This window comes from Trachurus japonicus, chromosome 20 (assembly GCF_045865225.1).
Source record: "Trachurus japonicus isolate A0001 chromosome 20, Traja_1.0".
Lineage (NCBI taxonomy): Eukaryota > Metazoa > Chordata > Actinopteri > Carangiformes > Carangidae > Trachurus > Trachurus japonicus.
This window is the reverse complement of record NC_140926.1, coordinates 24,531,290-24,549,879: the sequence shown is the minus strand read 5'-3', so window position 1 is coordinate 24,549,879 and position 18,590 is coordinate 24,531,290. Positions and strand designations below refer to the sequence as shown.

At 41.1% G+C, this 18,590-nt stretch overlaps 2 protein-coding genes across 6 annotated transcripts; both read right to left on the bottom strand.

Moving 5' to 3' along the window:
• Positions 1 to 341: 341 nt before the first annotated feature.
• LOC146966978 (uncharacterized) lies at positions 342 to 4,667 on the bottom strand. Of its 2 annotated transcripts, XM_085763586.1 has the most exons (5): positions 4,335 to 4,667; positions 2,081 to 2,242; positions 1,428 to 1,602; positions 830 to 1,019; positions 342 to 766 (listed from the first exon to the last, which is right to left on the bottom strand). In XM_085763586.1, exons 1-5 carry the CDS (start codon positions 4,384 to 4,386, stop codon positions 425 to 427), a joined length of 921 nt encoding a protein of 306 aa, XP_085619712.1. In that variant the 5' UTR covers positions 4,387 to 4,667; the 3' UTR covers positions 342 to 424. The 2 variants fall into 2 exon arrangements, with proteins under 2 accessions (XP_085619712.1, XP_085619711.1); XM_085763585.1 differs by having other exon boundaries at positions 342 to 1,019.
• Positions 4,668 to 6,833: 2,166 nt separating this feature from the next.
• On the bottom strand, positions 6,834 to 17,696 carry LOC146966977 (protein NLRC3-like). 4 transcript variants are annotated; one of them, XM_085763578.1, is made up of 11 exons: positions 17,401 to 17,696; positions 17,058 to 17,168; positions 14,698 to 14,789; positions 12,106 to 13,891; positions 10,822 to 10,995; positions 10,313 to 10,486; positions 9,798 to 9,971; positions 9,356 to 9,532; positions 8,912 to 9,085; positions 8,366 to 8,539; positions 6,834 to 7,057 (listed from the first exon to the last, which is right to left on the bottom strand). In XM_085763578.1, exons 1-11 carry the CDS (start codon positions 17,526 to 17,528, stop codon positions 7,045 to 7,047), a joined length of 3,177 nt encoding a protein of 1,058 aa, XP_085619704.1. In that variant the 5' UTR covers positions 17,529 to 17,696; the 3' UTR covers positions 6,834 to 7,044. The 4 variants fall into 4 exon arrangements, with proteins under 4 accessions (XP_085619704.1, XP_085619706.1, XP_085619707.1 ...); XM_085763580.1 differs by lacking the exon at positions 8,912 to 9,085 and having other exon boundaries at positions 6,865 to 7,057; positions 17,401 to 17,621; XM_085763581.1 differs by lacking the exon at positions 9,798 to 9,971 and having other exon boundaries at positions 6,865 to 7,057; positions 17,401 to 17,621.
• Between the last annotated feature and the right edge of the window lie 894 nt (positions 17,697 to 18,590).

Sequence of the window (18,590 nt, the reverse complement as noted above, 5' to 3'; positions counted from 1 at the left end):
AGTATCCTTGTGGTTATCCAGGTTAGGAGGAGGAGGTCAGGGTTAGGGTTAACCACATTACCAAGTCCCTCAACCAGGAATACAGTTCTACAAGAGTCCTCATGAGGAAGGTCCTTTGACATCTGGAGGAAGCTTTGGCAGCAGTAAGTGTGGTACAGAGAACACAGCACCATCACTCTGGCCTAAACGCCCCGGCAGGCTTTGCTGCCATTGGAAATGCCACTGAAGAAAATCCTCAACAGCAGGTGACAAATGGAAAAGAAGAGGAAAGAAGGAGAGAGTAAGTAAGACCTGAGTTGTGAAAAAAAAAAGAAAACTAAAACAATAACAACTCCTGGTTTTGAAGCAGTTGATAACATCATTTATTTATTCTGCAGCTAGTTGTATCATAAAATACACTGTGTAATCATTTGTCATGAGTCTCTCAGAAGGACGAGTACATCCCCAGCCTCCTGGCAGCCTCAGAGATCCTCGGGGTCTTCCTTCTGGGGAACGGATAGTGGTTCTGGTTCTGGTGGACGCCCGAGGAAGAGCTCACCCCCCCTACACTCAGCTGCCTGGTAAACCTGGGGGTCGGGGCTGAGGACTTCCTGGTGACCGCCCAAACTGGGATGCTGCTGGTCTGCACAACGCCATGACTGGTTTTTATACGTGAGAACTGGTTTATGGGGGTGGGGCTTGGATCAGAGCTGGTCAGAGAAGCTGAGACCAAACTCTCCTGGGAACCCTGATGAGGATCTCGTCTGGATCCATCACTAGGATTCTGCTCAGGACCACTGAGAGATCTGGTGACATAAAACTGGGCTGTATCGACTGTGGAACCACTGACAGGACCTCCTCTAAAGTCTGGATCTCTGGGCTCTGTCCTGAAGTAGTCTCCTTCTTTGGTGCTGCTGAAGGAGCTGCAGGGAGACATCAGTCCAGAGCTGCTGACTGACTCAGATGTTGAGTCCACAGAGAGTTTTCTGTCTCTGGACTCATGGACTTTGAGGCACTCGGAGGAAGAGGATGATGAACGCCTGTAAAACAAAACTCAGGTCAGAAGTTTCATAAACCAGGCTTGTTGGAGTAAGAATTACTACTGTTTATGAGATTATGAGGTGGTTTCTGCTATTTTGTTATCTCTGTGTTGTGATACATCTAATTTATTCTATTTCATCTGGTATTTTATACCATTTTATTTTATAATTTTTCTTTTTCATTTCTATTGTATCTCATTGTCAACTTTCTATATCAGTTGCCTGTGAAGCACTACATGAAAAGTCTTATGCAAATAATAGGCCTATGATTGATTGGTTGGTTGATAATGAATTTCTTCACCATGTGGAGACTATAATCATTACATAATGTATTTTCCCTGCACTACAACAAGTCACCAGACTGTGGCGGTTATTTCAGTCCCATGATGTACATCTGGAAGCTCTGACCTGGAGGAAGCAGTGAGGCTGGAGGCCGGGAGCTGGACTGGGACGTCAGAGCAGGAGAACTGGTGGAGGTCCAGGTGGAGCTGCCAGCGGTCGTAGGACGATGGGACCGGGTCCAAAGCGATGACAGGTGGAGTGAAGGGGATGACGCTGATGGCCTCGGACAGCTCCTCTGAGACTGCACACACACACACGGTGGTTTACAGCAGTGGTTCTCAAACTTTCTACATCAAGGACCCCTAAACTGACACAAATTAGACCACGGCCCCCCATTGGACAAGATTTTGAAGCAAACAGAAGCAGAAATACACAAATATTTGTTCTGAGACTGAAGAACATTACTTTTTTAGTCAATGTGCATTCAAATTAGGGCAAATGGTGTGATTTTTTTTTAAAAATATTGTAGAATTTCTCAAAAACAATTCTAGAAAAAAGTGATAACATTTCTCAATAATAATAGGAATTGGTAAAAATTTCAAGAAAAAGTTGGGGAGCCCCTTGAATCCTCTCAAGGACCCCTGGCGGTCCCCGGACCCCACTTTGAGAACCATTGGTTAACTTTACAGTATGAACAGAGAGAGGATTACCCATTACTCCTCTTATAATAACTGTCATTTTCTCTTTGTTGATTGATTAGATCCCTCAACTTCACTCACATTTCCTGTACTGAAGCATCTGGGTTTGTCTCTGTGTCTCTCTGCTGCTCCTGTACTGCTCTCTGAGCAGAGACACGTCCACAATCCTCCTGCTCTCCTCTTCACCCTCCTCCTCCTCCTCCTCCTCCTCCTCTGGGGCCAGCCACTCCTTCCCCCTGAGCCCTGCAGGAGAGCAGACACCAAAAACTCCATGAAAACAGTCAAATAGGGGCCATTTCACAGCCCAAAATAAACCCCTCACTTTCTGAAAAGAAAAAAAAATATGATAATGATATGAAATTCATAAACAATAGACCTTTTAGTATATAAAGAAAGATGTATCATCATGTATCAGACTCTATAAATAGCTGATGTAAGAACATGTAAGTTTAGACAGGTGAATGTAACAACAGTCTTCAAGTGTCAAACTCACACCAGTCACCTTCCCAGTAAGATCAATATTGCAACTGTGCTTTTTGTCATTTTAGTGGGTGTTACCATCCTGTCAACCATGCAGGGCAGGTTGTCAATTTAAATTATGTATCTTTATATTATGATTCTCTTAATAATAAAGAAAGTCAACTCTATAATGTTTATCTAAAAAGATCCACGATAATGGAAAACTGAAGCAAATGATCTGAAAAGCTTAATTGATTGAAGTCTGATTCCTTATGCTCAAATGTTGTTGGTCTTTGTTGTTGCTGTTTTTCCAGGGAGTTGGAGGGATTACATTTCTGTTTACATTAGATTATAAGATCTCTAAACTGATACTGTATGACTGGATGATATATTCACCCATGATTTCACACTACATGGCTCCACCGTGCATCACAATTAACAGGAAGCAAGAACAGTGAGAGAAAATTTGTCTAATGCTGACTTGGTGGATGACCATGGACATTTTGAACTTCAACTGAGTAATGAGGTGTGTATTGGTGAGAAGAAATGTAACAATAAGTTATTGACAGTGTTTTAAAATAAAGCACCATCTACAGTAAGTCACTGTCACATGGAATATCTAGGTTGAACATTGGAACTGACACTAATTCATTTGATTTATTTCAACATTTATGGATGGTCTTCCAAACATGGGGACAATATAATTATATGACTGGATACACATCATGTTCATAAAAGTGAATGGAGGAGTTGTGAACACTTCCTGTCTTGCTTTAAAAATTAAAAAAAAAAAGATCCATGACAAGATGTATTTGTGCTTAGAAACAAAAACCATCTCAGCGTAGTTTTCCATCTTCTCTCTCTGGAGCTCTACTAACAACATGTCTGTGAGCCAATCAGAAGAGAGGTGGCTCTGAGATTTACCTGTGCTAGATTGAACATAAAACATCAAATTAACGTCATGTCAGAAAAGCTGGGACCTTCAGGTTAATTCAGACACTCATGATGATATATATGGAGTTTATTTGGATCTCCATTAGCTGTTACTGCTGCAACAGCTACTCTTCCTGGGGTCCATGTTAAAACATGCATAGAAATTCAAATAACAATAATATTTTACATGAATACATACATGAATACAGTTTCAACACTAATTTCCGAACTACACTTGCTCACAAACTCACACCCACATATACAAGCACACACACAGCACCTGCCTATAAAACAAGTTATCAAAAACACTGAGGTAAAATTTCATAAAAAGAAAATCAAAAAATCAGCAAAAAAAACAGGTCACAGAGTTTTCAGGCCTTTACCCAAGAATAACCTTTTTAGCTGTTTTTTAAAAAAATATTCTTTATTTGTTGCTTGAGTTGTAATTAATTGCAACTTATTCCACTCAGAAATGGCTCTAAACATGAGTGTTTTTTTCATGGCATTAGTTCTTGGTCTAGGAATCATAACATGACCTCTTGAGTGAAGGCAATTCGGTTGTTTTAAAACACAAATATTTCTAAATAAAGTTAGAAGACTTCGTCTTAATCTGTCTTCCATTTTCATCCAGGCAAGATCAGCATGCATTTTGTCTATGCTTTTCCTCATTGAGCACCGAAGGGCAAGACGTGCAGCTCTATTTTGCACCAGCTGCAGCTTACAAAGTTCTTTACTAGCTGCGCTTGACCAGATAGGTGAACAATAATCCAGATGAGAAAGTACCAAAGCTTGAATAACCTGCAAAGTGGTGCTTGGAGTAAGAAAGGAGGAGCATCTTCTTATCATAGATACAGTATTTCTTCCCATTTATCCTACAATTTTATCTATATGTTTCTGCCATGATAATTTACTGTCAAGGTCTGTGCGATGTGTGTTATTTTACCCTTCAGTAGCTTCTCACCGGGCGTCACACAGCAGCAGCAGGAGCAGGACATCCTGTTGGCATCAGCGCTGACACATCTGCTGAAAGTGCTTTTTTTCCCTTGTCAGTGAACGCAGCATCCAGCTCCTGCACCATATGGACTTTACTGTGCCTTTGAAAACACACTCCAAAAAATGAAACGCAAACAAAAAACAAAGCAAAACTATAAACTTCTCCTAAAGTCCCAAAGTTAGAAAACATCGGGACTGGGTGAAAAAAGTGACTTTTGAGCCCAAAAAATGTAAAAGAAAAAGAGGCAGACAGGATTCTGTGGCATGACCGTGTCAAACAGGAAGCACACACATATGCGCACAAACACACAAAAACACACCCAGTTGTGCATTACAGTAATATCTGACTTTGGTGTGTAAACAGTGAAGGACAATGAGTGACTTTGACCTTTACACACAATCAAATCAGCTTGTTTGATATGAGGGAAAGAAAAACAGTCATTCACATTGAATGAGATTATATAACAGAGTAAAGAGACATTAAACTGTGTCACTAACTCTATCAGTGTACACCAGTACATCCCAGTTTATACACCGTGGACAAAGTGGAGGTAACCTGGCTGATTCTTCTGAACTAAATTAGATTTATTTTTAAAAGATTTTGTTGAAAATGAGATCACCTTCCCTTCAGAATTTCCCAGATATATTCCCTCAGAGTGAGGAATTGTGGGGATTTAGTTCTCCTTTGCTACAGCATCTCAGCTCATTTCACTCAGTTTGAATTGTAGAATCAAAAGTCTGTTCAGCCACATTCCTGGATTAGGTGCATTTGAGATTGACTTCACTCACTGGTAGGTGGAGCATTAATACTGCAGGCAACAACTTCCATAGCAACAAGATCACCTGTCACAGCTGTGTGTGTGTGTGTGTGTGTGTGTGTGTGTGTGTGTGTGTGCGCGCGCGCAGAGCGTTTCCATTAATATGTCACAAACATGACTGTTTTAAATCATATTCAGGCCAGATGCAAGTTTACATTAGACTGTTGATACATGATATGAAATCTCAGTGATGATTTATGAAAACATGGAAGCTGATGAGTTCAGGTGTAAAAGGAAAAGCTGAGAAATGTTTTATTGTGTTCCATTTTATTGAGAGCCACAGACTTGAGAAGACAAATAACAAAAATAGAATTTGACCTGGTTATTTTTGCAGTAACAACAGCAAAGCCCTCAGCCAATCAGGACACAGCTAACTCATCACAGGAATTGTGCAAGCCAAAGTTTTTATATCATGCGACCAATACCAGCAAAAGAAATACAGTTGTATCTAAAATCATGCATCTTTCTCCACATCCATAAGGGGGCAGCATTTCACCTCTTCACCACCAATAATCATTGTGTCGTTTTCAATTTGTTGATTGTAATTTATCTGCAGTTAAAGTTGCTGTTCGACAGCATGAAGATGGCACGATGAGGATTACTGCCAGGTGGGGTTTCATTGACATGGTATGTGGCTTAGTTTTTGGTGCAGAAAACAGTCAAACATATAACAGTCAAAAATATAACTAAGCTTAAAATAAGTCATGTACACATCACATTAGAAGTTACTCACCATGTTAAAAGAGAAGTTCAGCATCAGCACCAATCATCTGCTGCATTACTAACCACTGACCATGTTGAGATTTATTATTACACATTGATCTGAATGTTCCACAGAGGATGGGAGGTGTTCAGACAGCAGGGTTCCTATGGAAAAGTATGGAATTTGATTTTATACACTATTTTTTTAAGTATATTTTTCGGCTTTTTTTGCCTTTATTTGATAGTGATGACAGTAGAGATAGACAGGAAATGGGGAGGCAGAGAGAGGGGGAATGACACGCAGGAAAGGTCTGCCCGACGCGGGATTCGAACCGGGGACGCCTGCGGCGAGGACTGTAGCCTCTACATGGGGCGGCCGCTCTACCCACTGCGCCACGCACCGCCCCAATTTTATACACTATTGTATGGAAATATATTTATCTTAATACTTCTCTGGGTTTGGTCTTATCTGAAGTTATTTGGTTAATTATTTTGTATGCGCCATTGTACTACCTATAGCTACAATCTCCTGGAAATTATTTGGTGACATAATGGCATACAAATTCAGAATAATGAAAACAAATGATTAATTGCATGATTTATTTACATGATACACATCTATTTACTCAAATATCGCCAATTTTTTTTTTTTTTTTTTTACCAAGAAGTCCAGAAAAAGTATAGGAACCCTGAGAGAGTCTGGAGGGAATCTGAACTGATTGAGAGCATGTGGAGGAAACAAGGAGGACTATAAGGAATGTCTGTCAACATGTCTCAAAGTGAGAATCTGTTATGACACAGTTTGATGGACAGGTTGCCTCTGTGCAAACTAGAATGTCATGATAGTTTAGATAGAGAAGAACCAAAACTACAAAATAAACTTTTTCTTCTTTTTTTTGCATTGGTGATACATTGCAGAAAGAGTGACCCAAGGTTCTGTTCACCACAATAGTAGGCTATTTTAGGGCTTGAACACAAATCAGCTGCAAGTGAAAAAGTCCAGGTCTTAGAGGTGGTCTAGTCTAGTGTAGACTGGAGGAGGAGTTTCCATGCGAGAGGTCCACAGACGTTGAATGATGATGGTAAACTGGCAGCACAGCTGTTCCCAGATCAGTAAACTGCAGCACTACACACACACAATCACCACTCCCACCTGTGCAGAGAGGAAGAGGTGATAAACGAGTGTTCACACAGTCATGTCATCAGCTGTCAGTCATCCACCTCAGACCTGTTCTGACCAGATGTGCAGCAGCTGTACAGCACAGACTGCAGGCTCACACACCTGCAGAGACTTTTTTAGCATCATGTCTGTTCACCTGTCAGGAGGAATCTTTACTGCACCATCGGCTCAGTGATGTTACTACATTAAGACACAGTCTCTCTGTATGTACGTGAACATCTGCACATCTGCTTCTGAAATATCACCTGACAGATAAACATGGAGGCTGTCACTGAAGATATCTGACAGATGGAGAGAGTTACAGATGGGATTAGTGCAGCAGAGGTTCTGGTCTACGACTGTCAGTTGTATTACTTCCTCTAGACTCACAAGTCTGGGGCTGTTGACTCGCTATATTTGTCTTGTTTGTTTGCTTTGTTTTGTCTTGTATGTTAAGTGTGTATGTGAATGAGAGTGGACCATTCTTCGAGTCCATAATAAATATTATTATTATTATAGGCAACCGGATGCAGGGCAAGAGAGACAGGCCTTTCCATCAAAAATAAAAGCACCAAGCTAATAAAATGCGGTGAAACTTTTTAATTTAAGGAATATAATTTACAAGAAAGTCCCCGAGCCATTAAGTTAACTGTTTGCTTTTATTGTGTTACAAGTTATATTGTCTATTTTATACGACAACGACACGCATTGGTCAAATGGAAGCGCCTCCTGATGGCAGAATATGGGTATTGCAAAAGTGCCCAAGAACTGACATCTCTGCATTGTTGGTGAATGAGCAAGTGTGGTATTTTCAGTAATTTAAGGACATTTCTACCCACGTTAACAGCATCATCGTGGACCCCTTACAGATAAATATGAACACATAGGCTAAAAAAAACAACAACAAAAACAACAAAAAAACAGTTTTCTACATGAATGTTTCAATCTATATTTTATAATTATGAATTATGAGTATAATTTGATATGACCAAGACATCTAAAAACAAAAACACGGCCGTTTTCATCAATTTACAAGCAAGTGGGCAACACACATTATTGGAGTGAATGGGTTTTCTGGGCACTTTTGCAATACCCACATCCTGCCACTCGGGGTGCATGAGGTTTACCACGGGAGTCAATGGAAGTGTCGTTACTCTCTTATTCCAGGGCTCTAATCACAACAAGTGTCTGGCTGCTCTGATTGGCTGACTGCCCCCTCTCATCTCTCTCTCATTCACAGAAGCAAGATGCTAACTGAGTTTAGTACTGATAGCAGAACGGACTGACCCCACCTCCACTGACCTCAGACTCTCCAGTTCACAGTCTGGACTCTTCACAAGATCACACAGCTCCTTCACCCCCGACTCCTTCAGGAGGTTCCCTCTCAGCTGCAGTGTTTTCAGATGGGAGGGGTTGGCCTTCAGAGCTGAGGCCAAAGAGCCACAGCTGACCTCTGACAAACTGCAGTCCATCAGTCTGAATAAACAATCAAAGATTGGACATAAAACAACGTAGTGTTTCATCATCTGTTCAGAAAAGGAGATGGTTTAGGAGGTAGAAGTTTAGAAAATGAAACTCAAACATCTGAACCAACAGGATGCAGGTAAAATATATGATCACTATCATCATTGTATAGTTGTGTCATCATTGTATGTGCCACCATTGTTTACAGTCTATGAACCTGAACTCAGACTGTACTGTAAATGTGAAAATCAAATAAAATGTTCACATTTCAAGATAAAATGAATCGATTGGAATACAACACTTTCAAATGTTACCTACAACATCTTTCTGGTGTGTATTATTACCACAACCGTCTCAGCTCAGAACTAAAACATGGTGTCTGACCTCAGAGCCTCCAGTCTACAGTCTGGACTCTCCAGAAAACCACACAGCTCCTTCACTCCTGAATCCTTCAGCTTGTTGAGACTCAGGTCCAGGTCTCTCAGGTGGAAGGGGTTGGACGTCAGAGCTGAGGCCAGAGAAGAACAGCTGATCTCTGACAAGCTGCAGTCCACAAGTCTGAAAGTTAGAAATTAAGAATGAAAATCCAAAAGCTGACCAAACAGAATTATGGTTAAAAATGCAAAACAATCATCATTAATATTAATGACCAAACACACTGCTGCTTCAATAAAAAGTTAATCTGTTTCCTAAGCTCTGCCAGCTCCACCTGTGACTCCATCTGTAGGACTACACTATACTTTACACATTTACATATTCATGGGTAGTATTCTGATTTTGCCAATAAACCTAGCCAATTATTACACACTGGATCAGCTCAGAACCTACCTCAGAGTCTCCAGTTCACAGTCTGGACTCTCCAGAAAACCACACAGCTCCTTCACTCCTGAATCCTTCAGCTCATTTATACTCAGATCCAGGTCTCTCAGATGGGAGGGGTTGTTGGCCTTCAGAGCTGAGGCCAGAGAAGAACAGCTGATCTCTGACAAACTGCAGGACCTCAACCTGAATATGGAATAAAAGTTTCAGCTTGAACTCATTCAGTATCCCATCATCTGTTCAGAGCTTTAGTTTAGAAACGTCTGAATCAACAAGATGCATGTAAAATCAGTCAAATGCAAACAACGAGCTGTCATTGATATCGGTTACCAATGCTACTTCTTCAATAGAGGCAACGTCACTCCACCTATAAAACTTTTCTGCAGTTAATTTCTTTGACAAATTTCACATAATAAAAATCTCAAAACAGACATAACAGGTGGTGTCTGACCTCAGAGTCTCCAGTCTACATTCTGGACTGTCCACAAGATCACACAGCTCCTTCACATCTGAATCCTGCAGCTTGTTTTCACTCAGGTCCAGTTCTCTCAGATGGGAGGGGTTGGACCTCAGAGCTGAGGCCAGAGAAGAACAGCTGGCCACTGACAAAGCGCAGGACCTCAACCTAATATGGAATAAAAGTTTTAGGTTGAACTCATTCCATTTTTTCATGATCTGTTCAGAGCTGAAGGCTTGGAAAGAAAACGTTAGAAGATGAGACTCAACCAGAGGGTTAAAACAGACAATACATAACAGATCTAGCTGATATTAATGACAATGTGCTGCTGTGTTAATAAATAGTATATTGTGACTCCACTTCCTAAACTCAGTGCTGGGCTGGACTTTACCATGAGGATCCTCTGTGTGGGTCAATCAATATAATATCAGCCTCATGTGTGCAGATTGGTGTCAATACAATTTCAGATCAGGTTAATCTAAGCTCAGAGTTAAAACATGGTGTCTGACCTCAGAGTCTTCAGTTCACAGTCTGGACTCTCCAGAAAACCACACAGCTCCTTCACCCCTGAATCCTGCAGCTTGTTTTCACTCAGGTCCAGTTCTCTCAGATGGGAGGGGTTGGCCTTCAGAGCTGAGGCCAGAAAAGAACAGCTGATCTCTGACAACCTGCATGAACTCAACCTGAATAAGAAATATATCATTCAGATTAGTTTATCTAAAAATGTAATGAGTTTTCCTTTTAAATTAGAGAGAGGAGAAATGTGATAACCGCTGCATCAATGGGATGGCCCAGTGATGCAGCGGTTATCACTGATGCTTCCCAGAGGTAAGGCACAAGAATGGATTAGTAGGATGATTTTGTCCTTCTGTTTTTGACATGTCAACCTTTCTACAGACATCAATCCATTGCTACCTCAATATAACATTAAACTATTCATGCCAACAGATTTGAAGAAAAATAGATTCAGCCTGGGTAGATATTAGCTGTAAAATGTAAAAACAGTCCGTAAACTGACCTTAGAGTCTCCAGGCTACATTGTGGACTTCCCAGTCCATCAGAGAGCAGCCTCATTCCTGAGTCCTTCAGCTTGTTCTTACTCAGGTCCAGTACCCTCAGGTGGGACAGGTTGCACTTGAGAGCTGAGGCCACAACTTCACAGTGAGTTTCAAAGAGTCCACAGCCAGAAAGGCTGTGAGTACAGATTACATGTCATGATTAATATTTCAGCCTGGCTATATCTTTAGCCTCTTTTACAGAGCCTATTCATTTGACCTAACCTAGATGCTACGGACAGGAATAGCAAGTACTGTTGTTCTACTGTGAAGTCAATTTGACATTTGTTTAGGGCTAATGTTACACTTCTTCTGCAAGTGTGCAGGAGTCTGCTATGGTCTGAGGTACAGTACATGTCATTATTTGGGTAAACCCTCTTAGAAAAAAGGGTTCCAAAAGGGTTATTCTAGAAGGGCTGAGGTTCTACCCAGAACCATTTGCTTCTGAAAACCCTTTTCTAAAGAAAGGGTTTTTCAAGGGTTTTTGGTTACACTAAGGGTTCCAGTAAGATCCATTTTGATCCAGAGAACCCTTTTTTGGAAGAAAGAGTTCTTTAAGGATTGTTGAAAGCATGGGTGCTGGAGATTACAGGAATCCACCTGCTGAGGGCTGCTTCTCCACCGGCACCTACATAGCCTCTCCTTTTCTGTTGGACTATTCTCAGACCCTCCCCTATCATTGTTCCAAAGATTTTGTTCTCAACAAAATTGTTCAAATGTTTGTCAACATTGACCACAATGTAATATAAGGATTCAGTCGTTTGTGTACCTGATCTGCAGGAAAAAAGGGCTGAAATCCTTGAAATATGAAAGAGTTCTCTGTGGAACTCCCTGTGTGAGATCTAGATGAAACCCTTAGAAGTCTGAAAAGTTCTGGATGGAACCATCAGTAAGGGTTCTGGGTGAAACCAATACACCATAGAAGGGTTCTTTGTAGAAACTCTCATTTAACTCTCTAAGCTCTCTATTTCTAAGAGTGTACTCTTAGAAATCGCTTTAAGATTGGAGTAAGTTACATAATGTGCAAATCTCCAGCTGGTCACTAATTACTGGGGTCACGGAGAAGTTATACAAAATTATGATCAGTGATTCCACTGAAATCATCTGATCATTATTATAACTGCATGGTACAGTATAGTTAAAATCCCTGTCACTGGACAATTTCATATTTGTCATTCATACTGCAACAACCCCTCCAGAAACTTAAAATGAATGGTTTTATAGTTTCAGAAATCACACTGACTTACTGAGCCTTCCTGCTGTTCCTCACAGCTGGGATCAGCCTACGTCGTCCCTCCTCTGATGTGTTGTATTTTTTTGGGTCAAACTCATCCAGAACCTCCTCTGACATCTGCAGCATGTAGGCCAGAGCTGAGCAGTGGACCACAGAGAGTCTCTTCTCTGACCTCAGGAACTCTTGGATCTCCAGATGTAGAGAGTGGTCCTTCAGCTCCACCAGGCAGTGGAAGATGTTGATGTTTCTATCAGGAGAGACATCAATTCTGTTCATCTCCTTAAGGTTGTTTATGGCTCTCTGGGTGATTTCTTGATTATTCTTTGTCTGACCCAGCAGACCTCCTAAGAGTCTGTGGTTAGACTCCAGAGAGAGGCCATGAAGGAAGCGAACAAACAGGTCCAGGTGACCATTTTTACTGTTGAGAGATTTTTTCACTGCTCTCATCAGGAAGACATCCAGGGTTAAATTAGATGTTTTTTGCCCTATGAAGGACTTCAGTGCCTTTGCATTTCTGTTGGTGTAACAGTGGAACATGTAGACTGCAGCCAGAAACTCCTGAATGCTCAGATGAACATAGCAGTAGACTGTTTTCTGGAAGATCACGCTCTCTGTTTTGAAGATCTCAGTACAGAGTCCTGAGTTCACCAAGGCCTCTGTGACATCCAGACCACACTGCTCCAGGTCTTCTTGGTAGAACATGATGTTTCCTTTCTCCAGTTGTTCAAACGCCAACTTCCCCAGCTTCAGAAGAACTTCCCTGTCAGCCTCCATCAGCTCCCGTGGACTCGTCTCATGTCCTTCACCGTACTTGTTCTTCTTCCTCTTTGTGTGGACCAACAGGAAGTGTGAGAACAGGTCAGTCATGGTCTTGGGCAGCTCTTCTTTCTGGTTTGTGGTCAACATGTGCTCCAGAACTGCAGCTGTGATCCAGCAGAAGACTGGGACTTTACACATGATGTGGAGGCTCCTGGACATCTTGATGTGTGAGATGATTCTTCTGGACAGATCTTCATCACTAGACCTTCTCCTGAAGTACTCCTCTATCTGGGCGTCAGTGAAGCCTCGGACCTCTGTTACCCTGTCAACACATGTAGGAAGGATCTGATTGGCTGCTGCAGGTCTGGAGGTGATCCAGACCAGAGCCGAGGGAAGCAGATTCCCCTGGATGAGGTTTGTCAGCAGCACGTTGACTGATGAGGTCTGTGTGACATCAGACACAACCTCCCTGTTGTTGAAGTCCAGTGACAGTCGGCTTTCATCCAGGCCGTCAAAGATGAAGAGAAGTTTACAGACAGCCAGCTGCTCTGCTGTCACCTTCTGTAATGTTGGATGGAAAACATGGAGCAGCCTGAGAAGACTCAACTGCTGATCTCTGATCAGGTTCAGCTCCTTGAATGAAAGCAGAACCAGCAGACTGACATCTTGGTTCTCCAAGCCCTCGGCCCAGTCCAGAGTGAACTTCTGCACTGAGAAGGTTTTTCCAACGCCAGCGACGCCGTTGGTCAGAACAAATCTGATGTGTTGCCTCTGTTGGTCAGGTAAGGCTTTAAAGATGTCGTGACACTTGATTGGACTTTCATGAGGGTTCCTCCTCGTCATTGAAGCTGTCTCCAGCTGCCTGACCTCATGTTGAGTATTGACCTCTTCACTCTGTCCCTCTGTGATGTAGAGCTCAGTGAAGATCTCACTGAGGAGGGTTCCACTTCCTGTTCTATCACTTCCTTCAGTAACATGTTCACATCTGCTCTTCAGACTGATCTTATGTTGATCTAAAACCTCCTGCAGACCATGATATGCTGAAAGAGAAGAGACAACGTCAGACTGAAGAGAATCTGAAAAAAATGCTGCTTATTTTCTGCATCTACAAAAACGATGACATGGTGGATTAATGGTGGTGATGTGGCCCATGTCACTTCTACATTTTCATTAAAAATATCCTTAATGTTCATTCAGTCTAAATTGGAATAGAACACAGAACACGTCTATGTGATGTCCTTGAAGCACTTCTGGTGCCAAACTGGCTTTGTCATTTCAGTTTTCAGCTGGAGCAAGTGTTAGTGTCTGGTCTGGACGTCATCAAAATCAATTTATTTCCAAACTGAATTTCAGCAATGTAATTTAATAATCCACCAAAGATATTGCCTTCTATTTTATGGCATACATGCAAAGCCTATGACTTGATTATATAAAATAGCATGAAACTGAAGATCTCTGAATACAACAAGGTATATAACCAAGTCGAATCCCAAAAAACTGTAATGACCACAAGTGCAACACTTAATTCATTGCTCACTCCAAAGATGGATGGAAAATAAGATGAGGCAAAATGAATTTGATCATAAACCCCTGAAAGTATTTTATGGCACAATGAAGGATTGATTCATAGAACATCTTATTGCTTAAGAACACTTCTGATCAGTTTAAATTACAATATGTATTTTTTTATTGCTCTTTTATGCTTGTATTTCATCTTATTCGCTTTCATGTTTCAATGGCCACGCGCTTGTTATGTCTGTGTATGTCTGCTCTCGTGGCAATGAACCAATCTCTCTATCAGGATCAATGACGTTTTCTAATCTAATCTAATTAACGGTAAACTCACATCTGGGAGAGACCGGATCCTTCAGGACGTCCTGATGCAGAGCACAGCAGGACAGCTGCTGCTCCACTGATACACCACACCTCCACTTCTCTCTGTAAACACATTTTTTTTTATCACCAATGTCATTTGTTGTTTGTTGTGACTGTTTCTGTACTGTTCATTATTCCCTTTAACAAATATTCTTCAAAAGGAGTGGTGACCTCACCGATAACTTTTACCCGAGTACTGCCCACCAGGGTTTGGGTCTTGGTTTTTGTGTGGAAGTTATTGTTTTATCTGTAACTCGCTTTCCCCTTCTGACAGTGTCAACACATGTAGTTCAGCAGCATCATGGATGTATATCTGTTAGTGGATCATTTTGTGTTTGTTCTCAGTGCGTCATCTTCCATCAGGCCTCTTCTGAAGGTGCCGGTTTTGCTGCAGAAATACTATCAGTAGTTTCTAGTGAGGAATCCATCTTAGTGTAAAGCTCCATCAACACTAATGGTTCAGCATCATTACTTCAGTTCAGAAAACTTTATTTATCCCATACCGGGCGGCAATTCACAGCTCCCAGTTCAAGGAAAGGAAAGGCACAACACATACATTCATTGAACAATTCTGACCAGAGGTGGGGACTTGGACTCGAGACTTGAGACTTGACTTGGACTCGAATCCCGATTTTGATGACTTAAGACTTGCTTGATCAAATCAAAAAAAGACTTGGACTCGCTTGAGACTTGATGCCAAAGACTTGAGGCTCTACTTGGACTTGAGAACAAAGACTTGAATTCAAGTCAAGTCACATGCAGCAAGCACAAATATTAGATATTCTAAAAAGTGTCACATCAATGTTACTGTAGCAGCCAGCCAGAGACGTTCTATATGGAACTCACTCCTGTTATCAGTATTGGCTGTATAATTAATGCCAACACACTAATGCCTACCACACATAAAGATAATCTGGCTGATTTTGCCCCGATTTTCCCCCTTCCGACCAAAGACAATTATTCTCCTGTAGTGTGTTGTTTTAAGATTTAAATTCTCCTGACAATCGACTCGTAAAACGGTCGGCGGCGACAATCGTAAATATTAAACATGTTCAATATTTACGATTGTTGGCCCCAACAATCGTGACCGTTTGGATCAAAAGTCAGCTTGTGTGTGGGGGAACACGACAATCCTGAGTCACCGTCTCCGCAGAATGTGACGTGAAATTGAATGTAACCAATAAAGAAGCAGTTGACTGCAGCACACATAGCATAACAAACCAGTGTGGCTAACGGCTCCATGGCTACCAAAGACGGTTTAATCATGGATGTATTATATTCATGGATGTATTGATTATACTATAGAGTATCTTTGATGGCTACCATCAACAGAGTAGATCAGATCATGTTTGATCACGCGAGATTTCTGGCGTGTTACTGTACGTCAATTTTAAATAGCTTTATTGGCATGAGAGGGCAGTGCTTATATTGACAAAGCATATCACAATAGAATATTAATAAAAAATAAACAGATGAAAGTGACAGAACAACAACACAATAAAATATAAACAACTTAACAATTGAGGTGTGGTCATGATCTTTATGTATCATTAATTATAATCGATTTGTTTGGGACTCGAAACAAAAATCTTAGGACTTGGTTGGGACTCGAAAAAAAATCTTAGGACTTGGTTGGGACTCGAAACAAAAATCTTAGGACTTGGTTGGGACTCGAAACAAAAATCTTAGGACTTGGACTTGACTTGGGACTTGAGAGCAAAGACTTGAGACTCTACTTGGACTTGCAACATAGGGACTTTCTCCCACCTCTGATTCTGACACTCAACTCTCAGTTTTCAGGAAATCAGTTCAACTGCGGTGTACATGTGCAGATATGCAAGAGTATTCCAGAGTATTCCAATAAAAAATAATGAATAAATAGGATAAAGTAAATAGATAAAAACGACAAGCACAAACCTATACTCATTAAAATTGACATCAACCTTCCTTTGAAAGGAAGTATGGCTTGAGGAATACTTAGATCTCCTCAACATGGAAAGAGCAGCCGGTTTCCTGAAAGATTTTGATAGGGGTCTTGGTAGACAATGGGATGTTATTAGGAGATATTTGAATTTGATTTGGTCCTTCCAGCATCGTATTTCTCGTTTGTGTGTGATTTTGTCCTGTCTACGTATCTGCCGTGTGTTTGGTTTATGTTATGTCTTGTCTCCATAAACTGGAAAAATTTTGAATAAAAAAAAAAAAAAAAAATTGACATCAACCTAATAACTGAAGGGATAAAAGAATTTGAGTAATTAGTGGATCATTTTGTGTTTGTTCCCTGTGCATCGTCTTCCATCAGGTCAGTCTGCAGTAGAAACAGTCTCTTACTGTGTGTGTGAGGGTCCAGGTTGGTTCCTGAAGTACAGAGGTTCATCTCTGGACAGGTCAGTCTGACAGCTGGGGACAGGAGACACTGCTCTCACTCTGTGGCTCTGACCGCTGTAAACACAAATGTGTTTAATTCAAATCACAAGATTATTAATTGTTCTCATGAAAACTATCTCTGTAGCTCTAAATACATAAACTACTGCTGTATGTTCCTCCTTCTTAGATTTGATCACATTAATCATTATTCTGTGTGACTAACAGGAAGGTGATAATAGACCTATCTTTGTCAAGACAAGTTCACTTGACTTTGGTAGAAAGCACATTTAAACAGCATTTCTCTTACTGTGTGTCTGAGGGTTCAGGTTCATTCCTGAAGAACGGAGGTGTATATCGGGACCGGTCACTCTTCATGGACAGACAGCTGGGTGCTGGAGACACCGCTCCGTCCTCTTCCTCCACACAGGCACTCATCTTCTAAACCAGTAAACCAGTAAGACTGTCAGCTCACACACACAAGTCAGGACAAGTCTGTTCAAGAGACACACCTGATAATATTAAGAAAATACCACACACAGACACACACTGACAGAGCAAACATAAATCAAAACACCTCATCAGGTTTATTGGCTTATCAGCAGGCAAAACATTTGTTTATTCTTCCCTCAACAGTCCAACAGGGAGAAAATTGAATCAGACCCTATAGGCAGTAAAATACTAATGCAGTACTCACCTGCCTCAGCCTTCAGTGTCTTCCTAATGCTCTGTTGACTCAGAATGCAATGCAATCTGAACTAAAAGAAAATGCCCAGTTACAGTTGCTCCTCCCTTCTGGTTTACGGGAAGTGTGTGCGCAAGAGAAAGAGAGAGGATGTGTGTTCTGCACATGTCTAGGCTAAATCAATGTTTCACAGATCTATTTGTAACCATTTTAGCAGCTGTATCAGGAGACAGTGGTATTTTACTGTTGTTTCTTTTTAAACTTAGAGAGTTATACTAGTGTTTGAACACAGGAGATTCTCGGTAGCATAACCACACTCATGCCACACATCCAATCAAAAACACTGTAGCACACAGTTTGGCAGCAGTAATATGAGAGTCATGGTAAAGAAGCTGCTGTGGTTTATCAAGAGGAGCATCCAGGGATGTGCCAAACACAGAACAAAGGAATTCCTGTCACAAACATGCTTTTGAAAGTTAGTTTATGGAACTCAACATCAGCAGTAAGTAAAATTATATGCAACAAACTTAATAGTAAAGATGATTCGGTATAAACAATACAACAAACCTGTGCTATAAATTAAGTAGGTTAAAATACTTACAGTCCACACAAAAACTACAGAAAAGTGGGCAAAGTACCCAGTGCACTGAATCACAGTCAGCATGAGTTATTGCAGAACTTAGCAATCTGTGTAGAAAACCCATCAAGGTTCATCAGTGGATTTACATCTGTGGGATCCTGTGCTGTTCTCTTATTAAAAAATGTAAATGTAGGAAATCACAGCATAAACGTTGAGAAGCTGCTCTGTTCAGAGG

Coding starts and splice junctions, on each gene's coding strand:
- LOC146966978 (XM_085763585.1), bottom strand. CDS start 4,386: ATGTCCTGCTCCTGCTGCTGCTGTGTGACGCCCGGTGAGAAGCTACTG. Junction 2,243..4,334: donor CGGTGAGAAGCTACTGAAGG/GTAAAATAACAC, acceptor GCTCTCCTGCAG/GGCTCAGGGGGAAGGAGTGG. Junction 1,603..2,080: donor GATGCTTCAGTACAGGAAAT/GTGAGTGAAGTT, acceptor GTGTGTGTGCAG/TCTCAGAGGAGCTGTCCGAG.
- LOC146966977 (XM_085763578.1), bottom strand. CDS start 17,528: ATGAGTGCCTGTGTGGAGGAAGAGGACGGAGCGGTGTCTCCAGCACCC. Junction 17,169..17,400: donor CCTGAACCCTCAGACACACA/GTAAGAGAAATG, acceptor TTGTGTTTACAG/CGGTCAGAGCCACAGAGTGA. Junction 9,972..10,312: donor TGTGAACTGAAGACTCTGAG/GTCAGACACCAT, acceptor ATTCCATATTAG/GTTGAGGTCCTGCGCTTTGT.